Source organism: Lonchura striata, chromosome 6 (assembly GCF_046129695.1).
Source record: "Lonchura striata isolate bLonStr1 chromosome 6, bLonStr1.mat, whole genome shotgun sequence".
NCBI lineage: Eukaryota > Metazoa > Chordata > Aves > Passeriformes > Estrildidae > Lonchura > Lonchura striata.
In genome coordinates, this window is record NC_134608.1 from 55,781,273 (window position 1) to 55,802,233 (window position 20,961).

Here is a 20,961-nt window from a genome sequence, read left to right on the forward strand (position 1 = left end):
CGAGCCACCATGAAACAGAAAAAGCAGCATTTTCACTTAAAAGAAGTGAGGTAGGACCAAAATAGCCAAACATCCAACATGAGAAAGGAAACGTCATTATACAGTCTTTGTATTTTCTCTCTTCAATTTTTAAGTACACTCCAGGAATTCTCTACAAGTATTTGCATATGCTTAATCCTTTATCCTCTACATGTATATATATATATACATTTAACCAAACATTTAGCCTAGAAATTATAAAAATTAGTTCTTCTGCCTCTGACAAATAGGCTTGAAAGCTAGGAGCCCATTATGAAATGGACTCCTCTGTATGTGGGAAAGACAGTATCTTCCCAAATAGTTTGGGTCTACCAGTCTAAATTAAATTTCAAAGTCAGGCCTATTTTTGTGGTATCCTTCAAAGTCTACAATCTTAATAATTGCGTAAAAATCAGAATTTGCTAAACTAAAATTGTCTGAGATTAAGTCTAGCAAGTTGCTTCTGTTTGATGCTGAAGGTAATGTAACTGTTTAGTCAATACCAAATATAGTGTGGCAATTACTTTAAACCTGAGGATTAGTTTATCCTTGTGCACAAAGGTCAATATCATTATAGTCTGTATTAAACAGCACAATTATAAATACAAATTAATGTTCTGAAGATTTGTTCACCCTGGCTCTAGTTAACAGTGTTACTAGAAAATCAGTATTATATGCTGTGATGTTTAGTCACATTAATTTGCAATCTTTATGTAACATTTACGTGATCTACCATTACTCACAGTACATAATACTAGTAGCATGAGACACAGTGTAGAACAGGGCTGACACAAGATGCTACAACTCCTGAAACTGGCAAATGTTTATGGTAAAGCTATAGCACGAATTTCAATGCATATTCCTGTGAGAACAGGTTTTCCTAGAGCTTTTCTAGACAGAACATAAAATCTTGATCTTAAAATCTTAGCTAGATTTAAATGAAAGGTACAATATTACATCTTACTAATTTCTGATTCTTGGATGACATTGTAACAACTGCTTTAGATCCCTAATGTAAATGTATCTTATTAAGCATAAGGAACATATTGTGCACTTGACTTTTTTTTCATACCTTTTATTAGTTATGTTTATTTCTAGTAATCTAGAGAAACCACACCTGCACGGGAAATCATAATCAATTAGTTGGAAAAGACACCTGAGACAGAGTTCAACCTTCGACAGAACACCACCTTGTCATCTAGACCATGGCACTGAGTGCCACATCTAGTCACTCATGAACATCTCCAGGAATGGTGAATCCACCACCTCCCTGTGAAGGCCATTCCCATTCTTAACAACCCCTTCTGTGAAGAAATTGCTCCTGTTATCAAACTTGAACCTCCCCTGGCACAGCTTGAGGCTAACTGCCTGTGAGAAGAGGCTGATCCCCACCTTGCTGTAATTTCAAGTAGCTCCAGAGAGAGATGTGGTCACCCCTGAGCCTCCTTTTCTCTATGTTAAACACCCCAGCTCCCTCAGCTGTCTCCCATGGGACTTTAGACCCTTGGCCAGCTTCACTGCCCTTCTCTGGACTCGCTCCATCACCTCCACATCTGTCATGCAGTGAGGGGCCCAGAACTGGACACAGGACTCAAGGTGTGGTGTCAGCAGTGCCAAGTGCAGAGGGACAATTGCTTGTCCAAGGCCTCGGTCCTTCTGGTCACACTGTTCTTAATACAAGTCTGGATGCCACCGGCTGCCTCAGCCAACTGGGCACACACGGGCTCATGTTCAGTTGGCTACATACCAGCATCCCCAGTGTCTTTTCCACTGGGCCACTTCCCACCCCCTCTTCCCCAACCCTGTAGTGCTGGGAGGGGTTGTTGTGGCTGAAGTGTAGGACCTGGACCTTGTTCAACCTCATGCACTGGCCTCTGTTGGTCAGTTTATCTACCTACCTATTTATCTGTCTGTCATTCTGTCTGTCCAGATCCTCTAGCAGATCAGCACCCCCACCCAGCTTGATGGATTACAGGGAATATATTCTGCTCCCTGGCCCTGCCTACCAGCTCATGGGGTTGATTGCCCTGAAGATACCGGGCTTTTAAAGAACAAGGCAAAAAATGTGTTAAGTATTTCAACCTTTTCCTCATCCTTGGTCACACTGTTCTCCCTCTAAATCCAATAGAGAATGGAGATTTTCCATGCATCTTCTTTAATGCATTTATAAGAGCTTTTCTTATTATCTCTTACAGCAGTGGCCAGATTTGAGTTTTAGTTGAGCTTCAGAGTTTCTGCTTTTCTTTCTACATGGCATAACAACATTCTTGTACTCTGAGTCTTAAGCTCTTTTTATTTCTTCCCTGAGTTCCTGCAAAAGCTCCCTGTTCAGCCAGGTCAGTCTTCTTCCCTGCTGGCTCATCTTGCTGCACAATGGAGATGGCCTGCTCCTGCACCTGTAAGATTTCTTTCTTAGTATTTCTTTCTAGCTTTCCTGGACCATTTTGTTATTAAGGACGGCGTCTCAATGGATTCTCCAAACCACTGCCCTGAACAGGCCAAAGTCCACCCTCAGGAAGTCTAAGATAGATATTTAGTTGACACCCTTCCTTACCTCCCCACAAAACAAAAGCAATCATTTCAGGGTCACTGTGCTCAAGACAGCCTCCAACCACCACATCTCCCACCAGCTCCTCTCTTTCTGTAAACAGGAGGTCTAGTGAGGCACCACCCCAGTAGGCTCTCTCACCAGCTATGTCCAGAAGTTCCCTTCCACACACTAAGGAACCTTTTAGACCACCTTGCCTCTGATATGTTGCATTTCTACAGACATCTGGCAAGTTAGTCTCCCAAAACAAAAATGGCTAGGAATCATGAAACATTAGCCAGCTACGTACAGAATAGTTCATCTCCCTCTTTATCCTGGTTGGATTGTCTATTACAGACTCCCAGTCACGGTATCTACCTTGCTAGCATTCCCCTAATTCTTACAGAGGCTCAATCCTATAAGGCTTACAGTCAAAATACTTCCTAAAGTACAGAGCCACCCCACTGCCTCTCCTTGCTTGTCTGAAGAGCTTGTTGCCCTCCATTGCCGAACTCCAGTCATGTAAGTCATCCCAACACACTTCTCTGATGGCAACTACATCATGTCCTACTGCTGACAGCTGGTATTATCTAACCAGAAGAGTGGGTGGCTTAAAAACTGTCAAGATTCCCGAGTTTAAAAGCTAGACTTTTTCATGGTGAACTTATTTAAAAGCCTTACCCAGTCCTCATTACTTCATGAATGCTGTGCAGGTTAAATGCATAGCACAAGTACTAGTTGGACTGCTTTGCTATTTTTTCCTCCCTGTACTTGACACCTCTACAGCACTTTCACAGGTCTAAATCTATACTGTAACTGGAAAATTTTACAGGCTATATGAACAAGTTTGACAATTGTATCTGTAGACTTTTTTAGCATATTGGTTTTTTTCTTTCAAACAGGGATGACTCCTTCTCCAAGTGCCCTCCACAGAGCACCATGTCACTGACCTCAGATAGTGGGTCTTATATGCGGAGTATTGTTTTCTTCTTTTCTCAGTGCCACAATCTAAACATTAAATATCTAGATTCAATTTTCAACAGAAACATCCTTCAGCTATGATGTGCAACTCTTCCTATTGACTTCAATGCCCAATTACTTACAGATACATACCATTTTTTTTGCCTTGCCTGTTAATTCTGAGAGAAATGGAAATACAGCCGTGCCATGGCTGCATTCTTCACTTTATCATATTAGAAGGCACATTGTTAAACTCAGTACTAATTTGATGAGTGCTGGTATTTTCCCTACTTATATTATGCAGAGGGCTAGCAATATCCTATTTCACTCTTAAACAGAAAACATTTAGAAAAACAAAAGGAAAACAACTTCTAAAACAAAGGCTTAAAATGTTAAATTAATAAATGAACTGGAGCTGTTAAAGTTGTACCTGGGACACTAGGTGCATTGCAACTACTGCAACACCCATTCAGTACTCATTAAGGTACTGAATTAAGAGCAAAATTAAGGTACTCATTAAGCACAAAATTTTCATAAATATCATTGAGAAAAATAAAAAAAAAATTGCACAAACTTGGAAGAACAATGCCTTTTATTTCCCAGAATAAGATGACTCTCAGATAAATATAAAAGGAAGGCAAGTTAGAAAGGTTTGTATACCTGAGAGCTCTTGTGTGTTTGGCAGTGGGATGCCATAAAATTGGGACAGATAATTCTTGAACTCCTTACACAAATAAGTTGTAAGACTGCTGAAGAACAGTCAGAATACCAAATGTTAAAAGTAAAATGGGAAGAGGGCAAAGCCTGAAAGAGTACTTCCACAACATAAGTGACAAAATCTTACATCAAGAGCATCCCTTTTTTCCTTATTTCCCCAGAATGAAATGAACAAGATGCATGAACTTTTCCCATAGAACTCAAGTTAAATATGCTAGCTGGTTACAAAACAAGAAACCTGTTGACCAAAAAAAGACATATCTGTATATTAGGCATTCCACAGTTACTGTTGTTCCACAGACTTTAAAGTGAGTAGTAAATCCAGTGTGCATTAATAAAATATAAAGGCTATAGAGAATGAAGAACTGGAATTCACTCAATGTATGTCTCAGTACTTCAAGGATCTAGATATGAAGCAAATTAAAAAAAAAAAAAATTAAAAAGCTGATTTTCACATAAGAAGCTTTAACCCTGAGATTTTCTGAGATTTTAACCCTGAGATTTTAGAGAAATTAGAGCAAATTATCAAAGGCTGAATTTAAAAAAGTCTGTAACTTTCTTGTATTTAAATAAGAGCATAATTATATCTTTTAAAAAGTCTGAGTGTTGTCTTGGTTCTGGTGTTGTTAAACTGAATGCTAATTTCTTATTCTCTTTCCACATGTGCTAGGAATATGCTAGGATATCGTTATACCATCAGCAGGGATTTGTGAACTCAATGGATGTCACAATGACTACAAAGGGATCAAATATGTGATTTACTTAGTAATTATTGAAGGTAATCAAATAATTTACTTAAAACTACAAACTGTTATTCAAGTCTTACTTTAGTGTAATCCTGTCAAGCCACTTAATATTCTCAAGGCTACACATCATCTGAACTAGGCAAATTCCCATGACCTTGTGTAGAATCCCAAAAGATGGTATAATGTGTTTCAACACACTGTGGGAAAGAAAAAGAGGCTACTGGAGAAGGGAGCCGTGCAGAGGCAGGGCAGCACTTTTCCAGGGCAAACATCCTTATTCTAGTTCTTGGAAATAAGCACAGTGCAGCGCAACTCAATGGCAAGAATGAGGCCAAGAAGTGGGCACGGACTATAAAGGTGGGATTAAGACAACCAAAGACCTCTGAAGCCCTCTGACCCATTTCCAGAAAGATCTGAAAGAATGGACTGAGTATGGGAACTAACTTGAACAGAAAGTGAGGAGCTTAGGTTTTCCCACCCTAGAGCTACCTGTAGAAAGGCATCCCCTCATTAAGCTCAACATCCCTCCCTCTCATTTTCATCTTACCACACTCCCATGTCCTTACACAGTAGGACAGGCGCTAAAATACCAATTTCCATGCCAATTGTGTCATTTAAGAATAAAACTTTGGTGAGATTTTGTGGTCTCTGTGACTTTTGTCACCTCTTTTAACCATAACCACCTATGGATCTTGGGTGCACCCTTCCACTTGAGGTTGGGATGTCACACCTTAATCCATAGTGCAAATCAAGAGTTTTGGTGGTTTGCTGTTTTTAGGCTAAAACATCTAAACTCAGTGGTCCTCCCTCATTTTCAATGTTAGTATTTTAAAGACTGCATCTTGACATTCACTATGAATATATAAATATATATGTTTTAATATATTACTGAAAGAGTTATTCTGTTATTCCTGTTTCAATAACGAGAAGATAACAACCTCCAAAACCAATCTCCATTTCTTATACATAGCCTAGACTGTAGCAACAAACATGGATTATACAGGTTTAAACAGAGAATCAGTTTAGTTTATCCAGACACATAAAAAAACATAAATTAATTTTGTTTTCTACCATTTAAAAAAAATTTTTATACTCCAAATGAAGCTGTTGTGGAAATTCCAGGTCTTCTGGATATTTTAAGACACAGGCATTAACACAAGCCTATTAAGAATGATCCTTGGATTAGCTCCAAGATGAAAATACAAATCAAATGCAGAAGAAGCAAACCTTACCGTGCCCATAAACAACCATAGCTGCCTCTTTATAAAGGCAGGATTTCATCAGTTTTTTCACCTAAAACAAGCTTTATATATTAATTCCAACACCAGCTTTTGGAAGAAGAAAATAAAGGAAAGAAAACAGGAAAAGCAATCATCTCGCTTTTCTCCTCCACACAAGTAAGATTTTGAAGCCAAACATAAGCCGCTTCATTTGCTACAAATTATCTTGACTGAAAACTATGCTGCAAGTCAATGAAGTGATGGTAAATGAATGAGCACTCTTCTTACCCATTATCACAGAATGGGTAAAGTTGGAAGGGAGCACAGCAGGTCATGCAGTCCAACCTCCCTGCTTCAGCAGGGTCATCCCAGAGCACATGGCACAGGACCATGTCCAGAGAATTCTTCCGGATTTCTAGAGAGGGGGACCCCACAATCTGGCTGGGCCACTTGCTCCAGTGCACAGTCGCCTGAACAGTAAGGAAGCTCTTCCCCATATTCAGCTGAAGCATAAAAGCACTGGAGCTCTGGAAAGATTCACATCTTTCTATAAAGAAGATTTAGAAGGTTATCTCCAAGCAAACCTTGCAAAAGCTTCAGAGCCTGTTAAGAAGAGAGACTTTGCTTAACACCCCTGTGAGAATTATTTGGAACAACTTCAGGATGTCACACGCTGCTGCAACAAGAGGTTATACTGATAACTGGGCCACGAAGAAACACACACCAAAATTACCAATAGCTGAGTGAGCATTTAACAATACACCAATTGCTAGTTTCTCTTTCAGCAGTGTGACCTATGCTATAATGACAGGAACTAATGGCCATCATCAACATAAATATAAAACTCTGTTGAAATACAAGAAATTTAAAGAAAGTGTACATCTTTTTATACACTGAAATGCAAGACTGTCCAACTGAAAGACTGCAAAAGTGGAAGTTGGCAGAATAATTCCAGGTTAATATATTTACCAGAAACCATACTTGTCTCCAATATAACTTCTTGCATTTGAAGGAAGTAGTACGATATAAAAACCCTCAATGTTACCTGTAGAAATAATTTGGTATTTTTATCTGCAAAAATATAGTCAAATTTGATGCCTTAGCTGTTGAAAAAAAATTCAGCTGTCTTGAGGTACTTAATTCTGTAGAAGCAGATATATACCAATGAAAATTATTACAATTCTGCAATTCTTAATTTCTTTTTACCAGCATACACAATTACACAATGACCTTCTGGTATCTGCTCCAGATGAGGAGTCTTACTGCCAGTTGTTTTCATTAAATTAACAAGAATCAGGTAGGAGTTCTCTCCCTCCTCATTAGTAATGAACACTCAGATTTCCACACATATACAGTATCTATAGAACAGTTTTATCTGTAGAACCCCTAAAGTTTTAGCACTAGGTATATATAATCTATATATATCTATGAAGTTTAAAATGTATGGAGAATAGATATCTGTAGCACAAGAGAACCTGTTCTATTGCCCAAAATTGAAGTGAAAGTGCTAGTTTTTTTACAGCTTTCTTATTAGGAGACTTTCAAGACATATTTTTAAAACATTTTTTAAGCTTTTAAAGAATAAAGCTATGTAAATACTATAATTTCTAAGTCCTGAACAGTAACATGAAGAGCCTAACAAGTCTCTTCTCCAATACTGTCTCTCTACACAAACAGCATTTTTTAAAAATCTTTGTTTATAAAGAGCAGCACCAGATACCTTTAGCATCTGGTAAGATACAGGTAAATAATGTGAATAGTATCAGAATAGCAGCGATATTTCAACTTATTCATTCACTACACAATGTCCCTTTTTACCTACCTCCTTCTAATAGGCACTGAAATTAGACTGTTTTCCCATCACCATCCTTTCATATCCTACCTCATCCTATCAGGTCCTAGAATGGCTCTAGCAGCTTCACAAATCTGACTTTGTAAAGTGATTTTTCTCAATGGTTTCCTTGAATATCAGGTGGTTGAGGGGATTGCTCAGACATGTATGTTTGTTTCTGGCCTACTTGGCAGTTAAACTTCTGAAAACACATCTGCTTATTTCTCCAGATAGGTCCATGCACATAATAACACAAAGGCTCTGTTACAGATACTGAATATTCTTCTAAAGGAATCGTGCAAGCTACATTAAGGATCCTTTAATTCCCTAAAACACTAAAATAATTAAGGCATATTAAATTATTCCATACTGATTCCAAGGTATCATCAAGTTTAATCTAGTGTGATAAAAACTTCCATGTTTTCGTAATTACTGGATAGTATTGTGAACAGTTTCCCATTACATTTAAAAATACCATTTTAACATGTGACATTACCAGCAAGATTAAGCAGCAAAGAAACAAACAATGTTGAGTGAACACTAAAATATTAAAACCTGACTGCAGTATCACCTTCTGTACATCGCCTGTTTTATGGGAATGTCTTAAACATTTACAATTATGTTTTATAAGCCAGTGATGTAGCAGTCATCTCATACAAAGGAAACAGATACTCCTTAAATCCTTGGTTCTGCTATACATGTCCTGTATCTCTTCCTAGTTCTTTTCAGAAGCTATTTAAATGTTGTCAGTTTTCGGTACATATGCAACTGACAATAGTACACACTGGGACATTAAAACAGACAGAAATGCAAGGTTTTTTCTGAGTCAAATGGACTATTATTTCTTTAAAACTAGTCTTACTATTTAATTCTTACAGCATTTTAATTCTTTCTGTGCCCAGGAACAGATAACAATTTGCCCTTGTGGCAAAGGAGCTCCATCTGAGTAAAAATTAGGGAAAAAACTAGAATGTTTGAAACAGGAACAGAGTAAAAGAAATTCATTAAATTAAATTAAATGTCTGCTTTCATGAACTTCCCTGAGTCAAATACAGCACATCTTTGTACCAAAGAGCAGATGGTGATTTTACAAGTAAACAAAAAAGCAGATGAGTCTCTATTCACTATCTATGCACTTGAGGACAGTGGTTTTTTAATATATGAAAGCATATATTCACATATATATGAATGCAGTGATCTCACAGAAAGCAATATTTGAGACTGATTTTTCACCAAATTAAATTGCATAGGCTGCACTAATTCCAACATTAAATATGCTTAAGGAAACAGAAGGAAAGCAGCAATGCTATAATAGGTTCTGACTATTCCTCACTTCACTGTCATTGAGGCACCATTGGTACAGACTAATTACCCAAGCCTTACCCTTTCCATTAAGCCAAATAATCTTATTCCTCAGCTGAGGGTAAAATGAAGACAGCTGCAAGGCTGAACTTCCTAAAAGAGGTCAGAATGAATTCCTAACAATCACAACTATTTGGAATCCCCCATGCCATTTGGCACCTAAAGAATAGTGTAAGTTTAAAAGAATATAGCTCTTGTTTCAGAGTTTCAAAAGGTTACTGAAGTCAACCAGCTGTCTCCTTCTGAAATTCAAAAATCACCAGATTAGACTCTTTCAGCTCACTTGAAAGAAAATCCATTGCAGATTACAGGTATTAAGCCTCTCAAAAATATCTGAGCCCTTGGCAAATGTTGGTTCCTGTCACAGAAGGAGGAAGAAAACAAATCAAGACCAACAAAAAAATCAACAGTATCTATTTTCAGACAAAAGTAACAGGAGCCTCTGTACTCTTCATAGAACAGACGGGTAAAAGTACAGCAGGACTGATGGATTATGCAGCCATTGATAAGCAGTAAGAGTACAGTGGCTATTTTGGACATTTTGGCACTGAAAGTAACAATTAATTATCAACTGATTCGCTTCAGCATAGTATCTCAAAGGTTCAGCTACTAAGCACCTAAACTTACTGCACTCTTGCTGAGTTTCACCTCATCCTGAAAAATACTTCTTAACAAAAAAAACTAAGTGAAGCAGTATAAAAATTAATTTTATTTCTCCCTTTTCAAGTGAGACAGTCTCTCTTTGCACATCGAGCACACATTTCATTACACTGCCTCGAGAGGAAGAAACTTCCTTAACAGTCTAATGCTACCCAGAGCACAGCTGCTGCTTTCCAGTCTTGTCAGCTCTGTTCTTCCACATTTCAGTAAAATCTCAATTTTCTTCCCCATGTTTATTGCCACAGACTAGAAACAAACACATGGCTGCAAAGTCATTCAAACATGATGAGTATGTTGCATATATGGTGGGCATAGAGTAATTTTTGGGTTTATTGCTGCTCTCGGTTCACTGAGCAATTCTGAGGTACAAAGTCACAGCTCCTACTTCTGCAGTCTTTCATATCAACAACAACACAACCACCTGAAGAACTGTATCAACTATAGAGAACTCAACAAATATAAAGCATGAGTAAACTATTTTGTTTACCAGGTACACCAGGTAATTTGTCTCCCTCTCACTACCAAAGGAAGTTACATAAACACCCATAAAAACTACTGATGATTTGTTTATGTATGATTTTACAGTGGTGAAATTACAGAGACTGGGCCCCACCATAAATCCCTGTTTCCCTGTAGTTGCATAGAAGGTTTTGATACTGTCAAAGCAAGAGCATATATCTGGGTCATGGATAGAAGTGTGGTGGCCTGGGAGACTTCTATATGGAGACATTAGAAAGATATTCTCCTGCAGTTCCATCTCCAGCTAAAAGGGAAAGGTTTTAGTTCTGCAATTACATGTGACTCAGAAAATACATACTCCATTTTCTAAGTGTTCAATTTGTCCAAAGCAGATTTACTTTGCATTGCTAACTATGAAAGTGGAAAAACAAAGAAAATCTACCTATTTCCTGCAAGGAAACTGACCACAAATTGACCAAGTATGACCATTCAAAAATAACAACAAGACTATGTAAATGGCTGGAAAAATCAACAATTTGGGTAATACACCCTAGCTGGCAGCAAATGAGTCTTTTCTTCCTAAGACAGCACATGAAAAATACACCAGAATTTTTTGACACTTCTCTACTTTTTTCCATAGAAACTATTAACCAATATCAACAAGTAAGATATCAGTAAATTCTGTACACACCTATTTCTTCAGCTTGTAACATCCATGTACTAATTTTTCTAATGACTGACTGAAGTATTGGTTGTAGCTACAAATACAGCAGAAAAAGAGGGAACACTACAAAAAAAATACTGCTAAGATAAAAACCAGTAAAAGTAAACATTAAAAAAACACCGTAACTATGTAAAGGGGAAGATGAGCAAGTAAGGAAAGAGTAAAGAAAATCATAAAAGTACATAAAAACTGCTATTTGATGAAATATCATATTTATTCTTCAGTTTTTCTAAAATGTACTTGCCCTCCAATGTGTTTGAAATAGCAAATATAACAATGCACATCTTAAACCTTTGCACAATACTAATACTGAAGGATGGTATGAAAATTTTCTTTTGCTTTCTGACGAACATATTCCTTGACTTCCAAATAGAGAATATTTACAACCTGACCCTTACAAGACAGACAGCACACGCATTGTGCAAAACTAGACAATGGGAAGAAACACTGCTTTGACAAGTGGCATAAATGAGATTTCTTTGTCTGCAGAGTGGTACATCATAAGGAACATTGACTGTGAACAGTTTTCTATTAAATATAGAAAATACTATTGAGTTCACAATCTCACTGAAAAAGGGATTACAATTCAGGTTAATATATCCTTATCTTATGTCCTGACTGTAAATTAATAAATGAGACACAGAAAAGTGTCAGCAATCTAATTTTTCTAAACACTAAAGAATACACTAAAATGTCAGAAGTAACTCCTTGGCAAGTCTCTTGGGCAGAAGTGCATTATACACAGCATAACAAGCAGAATTCCAGCATCACAGAAGAATTTTTTTATTAGTTTTTCTGGCCAAACTGAGACTTTCTTTCTGGATTTTTAGTTTAGGTTCATCATCTTAGGTATATGGAGCACCATCAATATTGCCAATGCATTTTTCTCCGTTCCTTTGGCAGCAAGGTGCAAGTAACTTCTTGTTTGCTGCATTAGGCACTTTCTTGTAAGTCATCAAAATAAAGCCACCAAGCCAATCACATGCCATGAAATTATGTAGTTGCACCACTGGTTTAAGCACCCATTATACTTAAACACAGTCCACAACAAAAGCACAAAGTTTACAGGTCTAGTAAGGCCACAAGTCACATCCCATTTAAATACTACGTCTGTACTTAAAAAATAAATATTTACAAGCCATTAACCAAACAATCATCATCATCCACACTGATAGAAATCAGAAAGCTTTTAGGGCCCAGAAAATCTGGACAACAAAACTGTGAACCCTACACAGGAGAAAAATTGTACTTATTACCCTGCATTTCTGAAATAATTCAGAAAGCATGTTAAGAACCTACAGAAAAAATGGTATCACATTTTCTCCTAAATAAGCAGCCTACTACCACTGTGCAGAAATACTCTTCAGTTGAAGGGAAGAGAAGGGACACTACTGGACCTCAGTCTGAGATCTCACAAGTGAGAATCAGTTCTGGCTATTAACATTCAATGAGCCTCTTACTTCAAAGTTTATAAAGAAAGGCTCCATCTACTCTCATATCAGTCTAAATGAAAAACAGCTACTTTCAACATCTGATGATGCTTTTATGACCAAAATGATCTTAAAAACTAGAAACAAAGATTTTCAACTTTCTCTCCATGCCACTACAGTAACATCAGACAGGTTCCTCTGTATCTTTTCCTCAAGTCACAGGCTGAGTTATTTACACACCTTTATCTGAAAGGAGGGAAAAATTATTTTCAAGTCCCTTAAAAATAATTACCAAACCCAACACATGCACAGAAAATAGCTGACCTTAAAAATACATCCAAGGAAAGCTCAACCATTCTCAAGGTTAAATAAGAAATTCATAATTTTTTATCACTTCCAACAATAGGCGTATACCAGATCAACACTGTACATTCATTAATCAGCCTGAAATAAGCACACTACTTTTATCCTGCTACAGAAGATGCATTTTTCTTAAGCCATTGTATTACAGATTGCTTTGTAACACCAGTGCAGTAAGACTGACAATGAACTATACTTTTAGGAAAAAAAATTACTACCAGCTACTTCTCCACAATTAAAAACTTCTGCCATTTACATCCCTGTTGTTTTTACATTTATTTATTGAGTTGCTGTAGCAGAACTATTACAATTGTTAGTGAAGTGCATCTTGTTGCATTTATGGTCCTGTTCTCTAGTAAGAAGCATTGTACTGCAATCAAATTATTCAGTGTCTTGTACCTTTGTCATATTTCACATGTGGACAGAAAGGAATGCACTGTCACAAGAAAAAAAAAAAGGAAAAAAGAAAAGGGAAGCTCTGTTTCACATGAGGCTTCTTCTAAGGAGCTGTATTTTGTTGTTTAGGCAAAAAAAAAATTGGTATACAGCATTTCAATAGTAATGTTCAAATAATATTCAGAGAACTGTCCTTTTAGCTAAAAGTAGGGAGGTCTCACTAGACAAGATCATCTGGACCATAGTTACTGACCCCAATGACTGCCTTCATGTAAGATTCCCTTTTACAAGCATTCCAGCCAGACCATTCAGGTGTCTGGGGCCACAAAAGCAAGCAAGTGGCCACAGAATAAGACCCTGAGCTTATTGTGCACCAAGTCTACCCCCTGAACTCTCAGAGCAGTGAGACTCATTTCTGATGCCATATGAAAACCCTCTATTGTCTTCAGCATCATTTGAAAAAAAAATCAATTTATAACACCACATTAAATCTGCCAAAATTGAAATGTCAAAGGAAATGGAAAAGTGGACAGGAAAACACCAATTTCATATTTTTTACCAAGCTAAATTAATCTTCAAAAATGTTCCTCTTTACATTTTGAAAGACAGATTTTAGAGCAGTAATTTTTACTTTTGCCATCAAAACATACATGTTTAATTGGATAGGCAAATTCAGTTCAATCTTATGACCACTTTGGCACCACAACCAACCAGAAATATGATTAAGACTTATCACTGTGTCTCAAAGCCATACCAAAATCCAGTTTAGATAATGCAGAAAAGATCATTCATTTCAAAATCATGAACTTTCTGTAATTTTATGGGCAATTGATTAATGCGTATGGTTTTAGACCAAGTTTAGAAGTTACATACAATTATGAAATAATGGTGATAGCTTTCCTCTTCTTAACAATGGTATCAAATAAAAAAAGATTACATATTGCCTTAACGTAGCTTAACTCATTAATTCATATTTGGTTGCAATTAGGCTTGAAGACATGCTGAGATCTTTCAAAACTATCAGCATAACATGATGTAAAAAGGATCCCATCACTGCCTGACAAGGAACAAAAATCCAGGAGTTGTCCAACCTCTGCAGCAAGTACTGTGTTCACTATTTTCAGTACCAATGTATGAAATGGAGTACAAACTTTTACCAGAATGAATCCTCATGATGGAAAACTCTGTCCTGTAAAGTTAGTATTTTGCCTTAGCTAAACAATTTCACATGGCAAGATATTGTACCCTGCTTTACTTCAAGAACAACTAGTCCTGCAAACCTACCTTGTCGGGTCCAACCAATCAATTAGGCACAGGTTTACAACAAGCATTAATTGTCAGAGCCAGAATTGCCTTCTGCTGAAAGAGATTAAAGCATAATCTCTTTCCATTAAATGGCATGCTGACAGCATTGCATTTTTTAAACTCCTGTATGTGCTGTTGAAATGTTGAGCTCTATCTTCTACACAGCCAGCTAAAAACTGTCTGAAGACTGCTGAGGAGATTAGACCAGGACTTTTATAAATCTCCAACTCTACGACAGAATTTCAGTCCCCTTTGCAATGAGATGACCAATCTGGTACCAAAACTCACTTTGCAACACATACTATACTTGGGTGGAATTTTAAGGGGAATTTCTCTCCCACTGATCATTTTCATCTCTCAATTACATAACCATCACAGGCCACAACATTGTGCTCTTATGAAAATAGACATACTCCTCAGAATTATGATGTCCATAATTAGCATCCACATGCCAATTTCAACTTCTTGATATTCTTTCCAACGATTTTTTGAAAGTTGAGGGAGGATTTGAATGCATTAAGTTTTTTTAGAACTATCCAGCTTAATTTCTCATACTGGTAACATTTGCTCAAAAAGATAAGGACTCAATTTAGGGCTCCACACTAAATACCTTGACTCTCATGAATGTTCAGGCAGTTTTTAAGCTTTCTATATCTCTTTTCTGTACAGGTTAATCTGCACAAGCTCATGAAAGATACAAACCTGAGTCTGCAAAAGCCAGTTTGGTGCTTCCTCTCCATTTTAATTCTTCTTCCAAGGATGCATCACTCTTTAATGAGCACAAAATTATTAATCCAAATTAATTCACATGACTGCTAGTGACAGTTTCCTTAGACCTTTTATTAAATCAGAAGAATTGAACCACAATCTATTTCTCCAAGCATATATTCCAAAGCACATCAGCATGGCTCACATAGACCAGCACTGTGGAACCCCTAACCAGAAATGTCACCAAAAAATAACAATAAACATTCATTCTAAAGTAAGGCTGTTACTGGATAATTGAAGCAATGCCCTGATTTCTTCCTGCATTCAGACATTTTCCTGTTCAGAAATTTTCAGTTATTATTTGCCTGTGTATGCGCTCCTGCTGCTCCTTACTTGACTATGTAGCAGGCACACATATTTTTTCTTTCCTTTTTACATCTCAGTGAACACCTCATGTTTTAAGCCTTAAAACATGCAGTGCTTCTGCAAAAGGCTGCTTTGATGCCCATTTCACAGGAAGAGACACAGGATAAAAGAAAAAGTCACATTTTCCTGAAAAAATGTGCACACGCTTTACAAGAACATGCTCCAAGAACATGCCTTAGAGACTAATTTCTATTTATTACACACTTATTTCTGTGTTATTATTCCAACACAGCAGAGAAATACCATAGTCAAAATTTTGGTTTGATCTACTGATGAGGAACTGGAAGTTGAGCAGTCTAAACTGTAGTATCATAATAGATCTGGTCTGTATCCAACATTAATTTCTCATCTGTGTACATCAAGACAACGGGACAAAGCTTCACCTTTTCTTTGCTGACAACATAGACAATATACTATCTCTGAGCAACTGAGCAGAACAAATAATCTTATCAGAACACTGCATGGTCAGATCAGGTTTATTTTTAAGCTGCAACAGATTTTGTTCATGTTTTCCTCACACCTACACTTTCACAGAAAGGAATTATTCTAGATTGCAGCAACTTTTTATACATTTACTGGGATTGAGATAATGCTAGAAATACCTTATAGCAAAAAAAAAAAAAAAAAATTAAGTCCCCGGTCATTATTCAGATAGAGAATCCTGAGATGAGATTTTTCAAGTGTTTTTAATCTTTTGCACTCTATAAGGGAAAACGTTAGCAATTCTCAGTTTCACCTGTCTGTCGTTCTTCACAATGAAACAGAGTCCGGCTGGTTTAACTGCTCTATATATAAAGCCTCCATTTGTCACTGCCTTGTTACACCCCACAAGCTGTGGATCAAATTACACAGGAGCATCTCTTTCTCAGCATTAAAATAATAATAATAACAATAATAAAACCGATAACCAAACCAAGCCAAAACCCAAACAAACAAACAAAAACCAACCAAGAGCAATCAATCTTGACACGATCAGTAGCCGGCGCGAGACAAGAATCAGAGACGATCTTTGCTCTAAACTTAATACCTCAGTAACACCTGAAATCTGTATTATTTCTCTTCAAAGCGCTGAATCCGAGAAAGGAAACAAAGCAGGAGCACTCTAAGGAAAAGAGCTGCCGGTACTCACCCAGAGCCCAGGACCAGCGCAGGGAAGAGGGGCAGCACGCAGTAAGCAGCGAGGAATTTCATCCCGGCCCTGCTCCGCTTCCTTCACACCGGCTCCTCGCTCCTCCGAGCCCACCTCTCCGAGGGAAGGACCGCGGACAGGCGGAGGGCGTGAGGAAGCTCCGAGCGGGGCCGGAGCTGCGGGCGTGTCACCGGAGGCAGAGCCGCCAGCCCGGAGCGCAGAGCCCGCAGCCCGCCCCAGCCCACCCCGGGCTGCTCCGGCCCTCCCCGCAGCCCGCCCCGCAGCCCGCCCCAGCCCGCCCCGGGCTGCTCCGCCCCGCAGCCCGCCCCGCAGCCCGCCCCAGCCCGCCCCGGGCTGCTCCGCCCCGGGCTGCTCCGGCCCGCCCCAGCCCGCTCCGGCCCGCCCCAGCCCGCTCCGGCCCGCCCCGCCGGCTGCGCCAGGCCGCGCCCCTCAGCGCCGGCCGGGGCGGGATCGCGGCGCGCTGCTGCGAGCTCCGTTCCCTGGGAGCGCCGGGGCACGGCCGAGAATCCTTCCTGCGAGGGAAAAAAAAGAAATTTAAACATTGAGAAACCGCAGAGCCCGCAGCTCGCCCCGCGCTGCTCCAGCTCGCCCCCCGGGCTGCGCCAGGCCGCGCCCCTCAGCGCCGGGATCCCGCCCGTGCGCTGCTCCAAGCTCGGTTCCCTGGGAGCGCCGGGGCACGGCCGAGAATCCTTCCTGGAAGGAAAAAAAACAAAATTAAAAAATTGAGAAAGCGCAGTAAAAACAGCAGTATTCTGCAGTTAGTATCTTTATGTGCTGTGATGCACAGGACAGGTGATCCAGAGGCAGGAGCCCCAGAGGAGCCCGGCACTACACACAGCCACGTGTCATCTGCAAAGCAGGAACACGCAGCCTGCTATTCCTACTGTTTCAGTCATTCACCCCGTATCGATTGAAGGTAGGAGCACAAATAGCTTCCAGAATAGGATTTAGAACAATGCCATCTCTAAAAGCTCTCCGTAACATGAAACATACAAGCCCTTGTCCATACAAGACCTTCAAAGAAATAAATATCCTTAAGCCCTCCGTAACATGAAACATACAAGCCCTTGTCCATACAAGACCTTCAAAGAAATAAATATCCTTTTTCCCGTTTCGTGTGTTTGTATTCTCCCAAACTTAATCATAAATTACATAAATCAGCAAATTTGGTTCAAAATGTTTTCAGTGTGTAGATAAGTGCCTACCTTAGCACAGGTTCGTCTGATTGCAAATCATATGAAAGTGTAACATTTAAACAGAAGGAATCTTTCTCTGCAATACTGCAAAACCCCAATCAAACAAACTTGTCTCCAAGTGAATGAATTGTGGTCATTACAAGAAAGGTGTCTGGCCACCTATGGGCTTCTCTGCTCTTACGAAAGACATCCATTATACATCAGAAACTACATTATACATCACAAACATAAACCAAAAATTTCCTTAGCTTAAACTGGTTAGTATTTGCATTCAGCTGTTTACTGCAGAGTAATTTTGTATTCCATCACAGAAAACAGAAATTCACTGTTTGAAATGAATGGAAGACTTTTTAAAATTAGTATTGTCCCTTAATAAGATAGGTACATGGTGAATACAAACAAAATTAATAAATTACATCCTTCAATAGCAAACTGAGAGTGATGGGAGGTAAAAGAAAAAATGAAAAGGTGATATACACAGCCAAGAAGGAACAAAATAATTAATTTCTGACTTTCTGTATCCCAACTCTAGTATCTTTTCCAGCACACCTGGCAGTACATTCTGTTCAATCACATTCATTTAAAACTTTATTTATTGTTATGCTGATGCTACGTACCAGCTTGAATGAACAGTCATGTTACCATGGATACTTATGATAGCATGGTAAAAAGGTCATAAAAAGAATTGTTAGCTTGTCATTTTCTCTTCTAGAATAAGCCAGCCTTTCCAGTCTACCAGGCACTTCATAGTAATTTACCAGCAGCTAATACTTCTTTTATCTTCCTTTTATGTGCATTCCTAGAGGGTGGAACAGAGGGGAAGGTATTGGTGCATCAAGGCAGTAAAAAAATGCTGAGTAGTCTTAAGTAACCTTGTGAAATTTTTCAACTTGAGGAACTGTTTTTAAATCCTGTTACTGCTCTGCCCCTTTCTTTGGGAAGTGGGGGATGGAATAGAGAGGCCTACTGCTGCTTCTTGGTTTCACCTCAAGGGGTTTTAGCAGGCTTGCATGGGAGACTCTCCACAAGCGGTGGAGTGACTTCAGCACGGGCAATCTGCAGCTCACAGTGCTTCATCACCCAGACGTAACATTGCCATTCCATGCAGAATTTCTCCATCCTGCTCAGAACTGACTGAACAACGAGGAAGCTTTCATGCTTCCCAGCAATGTGACTTTAGTTCTGCTCTGATGTGAATATCCTATAAAGACTATCACAGCTCAGTTTGAGCCTGTAAATACCTGAAGAACTCAGCGTACAGGGTTTGTAACAAACTTTCCCAACTCAGACTGGCCCACAGGAACCCTCAATCAACTTGAGCACAGCATATACACAGCCAGGCTAAGCAGAGACTGCACCAATTGCACCCCTAAATACTGAGCTAGACACAGGTACAATTGCATCACTGTGAAGACAATGCTTAGCAGTAAATGCATGTGGGAAAAAAGGAAAACCTGCCCTTTTAGAAGCAAATTTCTGTAATTAAGGGCTAGGCACTTAATCTTCAATGCTGGTCTTGTCAGACCTGATTGTACTCCAGCTGCTTGCCTAAAGACACAAAAAAAGCATCCTTTTCCTCCTTCCTATTGAGATAAATCACCTTGATCTTGACAAGTTGGAGGGGTTTTTGTGTTTTGGTTGGTTGGTCAGTTGTTTATGTGAAAAACGAGGTTCACTCTCCTGGAAAAATTTATATGTTTAATAAAGGACAATAGGATTCAAAAATAAAGCAAAGCTAAATGGCCAGGTGCTTGGCATTCAGCCAAGGGCACACCTGCTATTTCAGAGCCACCCTTTACATACCTTTGCATTTCATATTCATAAACAGTTCTGCATATAACATTTCCCCAAACTAGATTACATGTTCCAAGAACTGCTTAGCATGGCTCCTCCTCAGGGCTGCCTTTTTAGAGGATGCTCATTCCTGGGCTGTGGTTTTAGTCCATTCTTATTCCCACTTCCAGCTTGGACTTTGGTCCGTACTTTCTACAGGCAGTAGGTGCTGATAGTTGGTGTGTCAGTAGCAGGGGTCTTCATCATATATTCACTGGATGTTATCCCAACCAAGCAGGCAGTTCAATTACCACAAGCATAACTACATCAGCTATTTCACTACTATTTTATGTCTAAGTTTAGTTAATAGCAGAAATAGAAGCTGTATCTTTATAGCAAAGTTACTTTAACATTAAACATACAGTATGCGTTTTAATATTTGCAAAAAGCCAATATAATAGAATGTAATTATAATATTCATTTGAGAGGAGTAATGTGCATCTTAACATCAATATATCAATACCAAAAAATTATAGAGAATCGCTTGCAGATTTTTCTTAGACACAGACTGTAGTTGATTTTTTGTGCTGTGTACACTTAGAGATCAAATGTTACTGTGCAACAGCTTCCAAGATGTTATAGAAATATTCTATATAAGCACATAAGACATGCAGAACTCCTCAGAAATATCATATTTTTCTATTGTAATTAAAGGCTTTCCATTTTTTTGGTTCAAATGAATTGACAATATTACTAAATAAATAATTACTCCCAGCTTAGCAAACAAAAGATGATTTTATATGCCATTAAAAAAATGCATAGGAAATATAGAAGAATTACTACAAAATTAAATGGGAGAGGTGAATATTCTATTCCCCCAATGAAGGCCACAGCCTTTCTGAAAAATATTGGAAGGACAGAAACAATGCATTACACAAATAATACCCTATACTATTGCAGTTTAAAATATATAAAAATTAGCAACCTCTGGGT

General features: G+C 38.6%; 1 protein-coding gene across 2 annotated transcripts in view; it reads right to left on the bottom strand.

The window, feature by feature from the left end:
- Positions 1-17,230, bottom strand: part of LUZP2 (leucine zipper protein 2) — a 117,643-nt gene extending 100,413 nt beyond the window's left edge. For both annotated transcript variants that reach the window (XM_077784367.1, XM_077784368.1), the window contains exon 1: positions 16,979-17,230. In XM_077784367.1, the coding sequence (XP_077640493.1) occupies positions 16,979-17,040 (62 nt within the window). In that variant the 5' untranslated portion in view covers positions 17,041-17,230. The remainder of the gene's footprint in view (positions 1-16,978) is intronic.
- Positions 17,231-20,961: the final 3,731 nt, after the last annotated feature.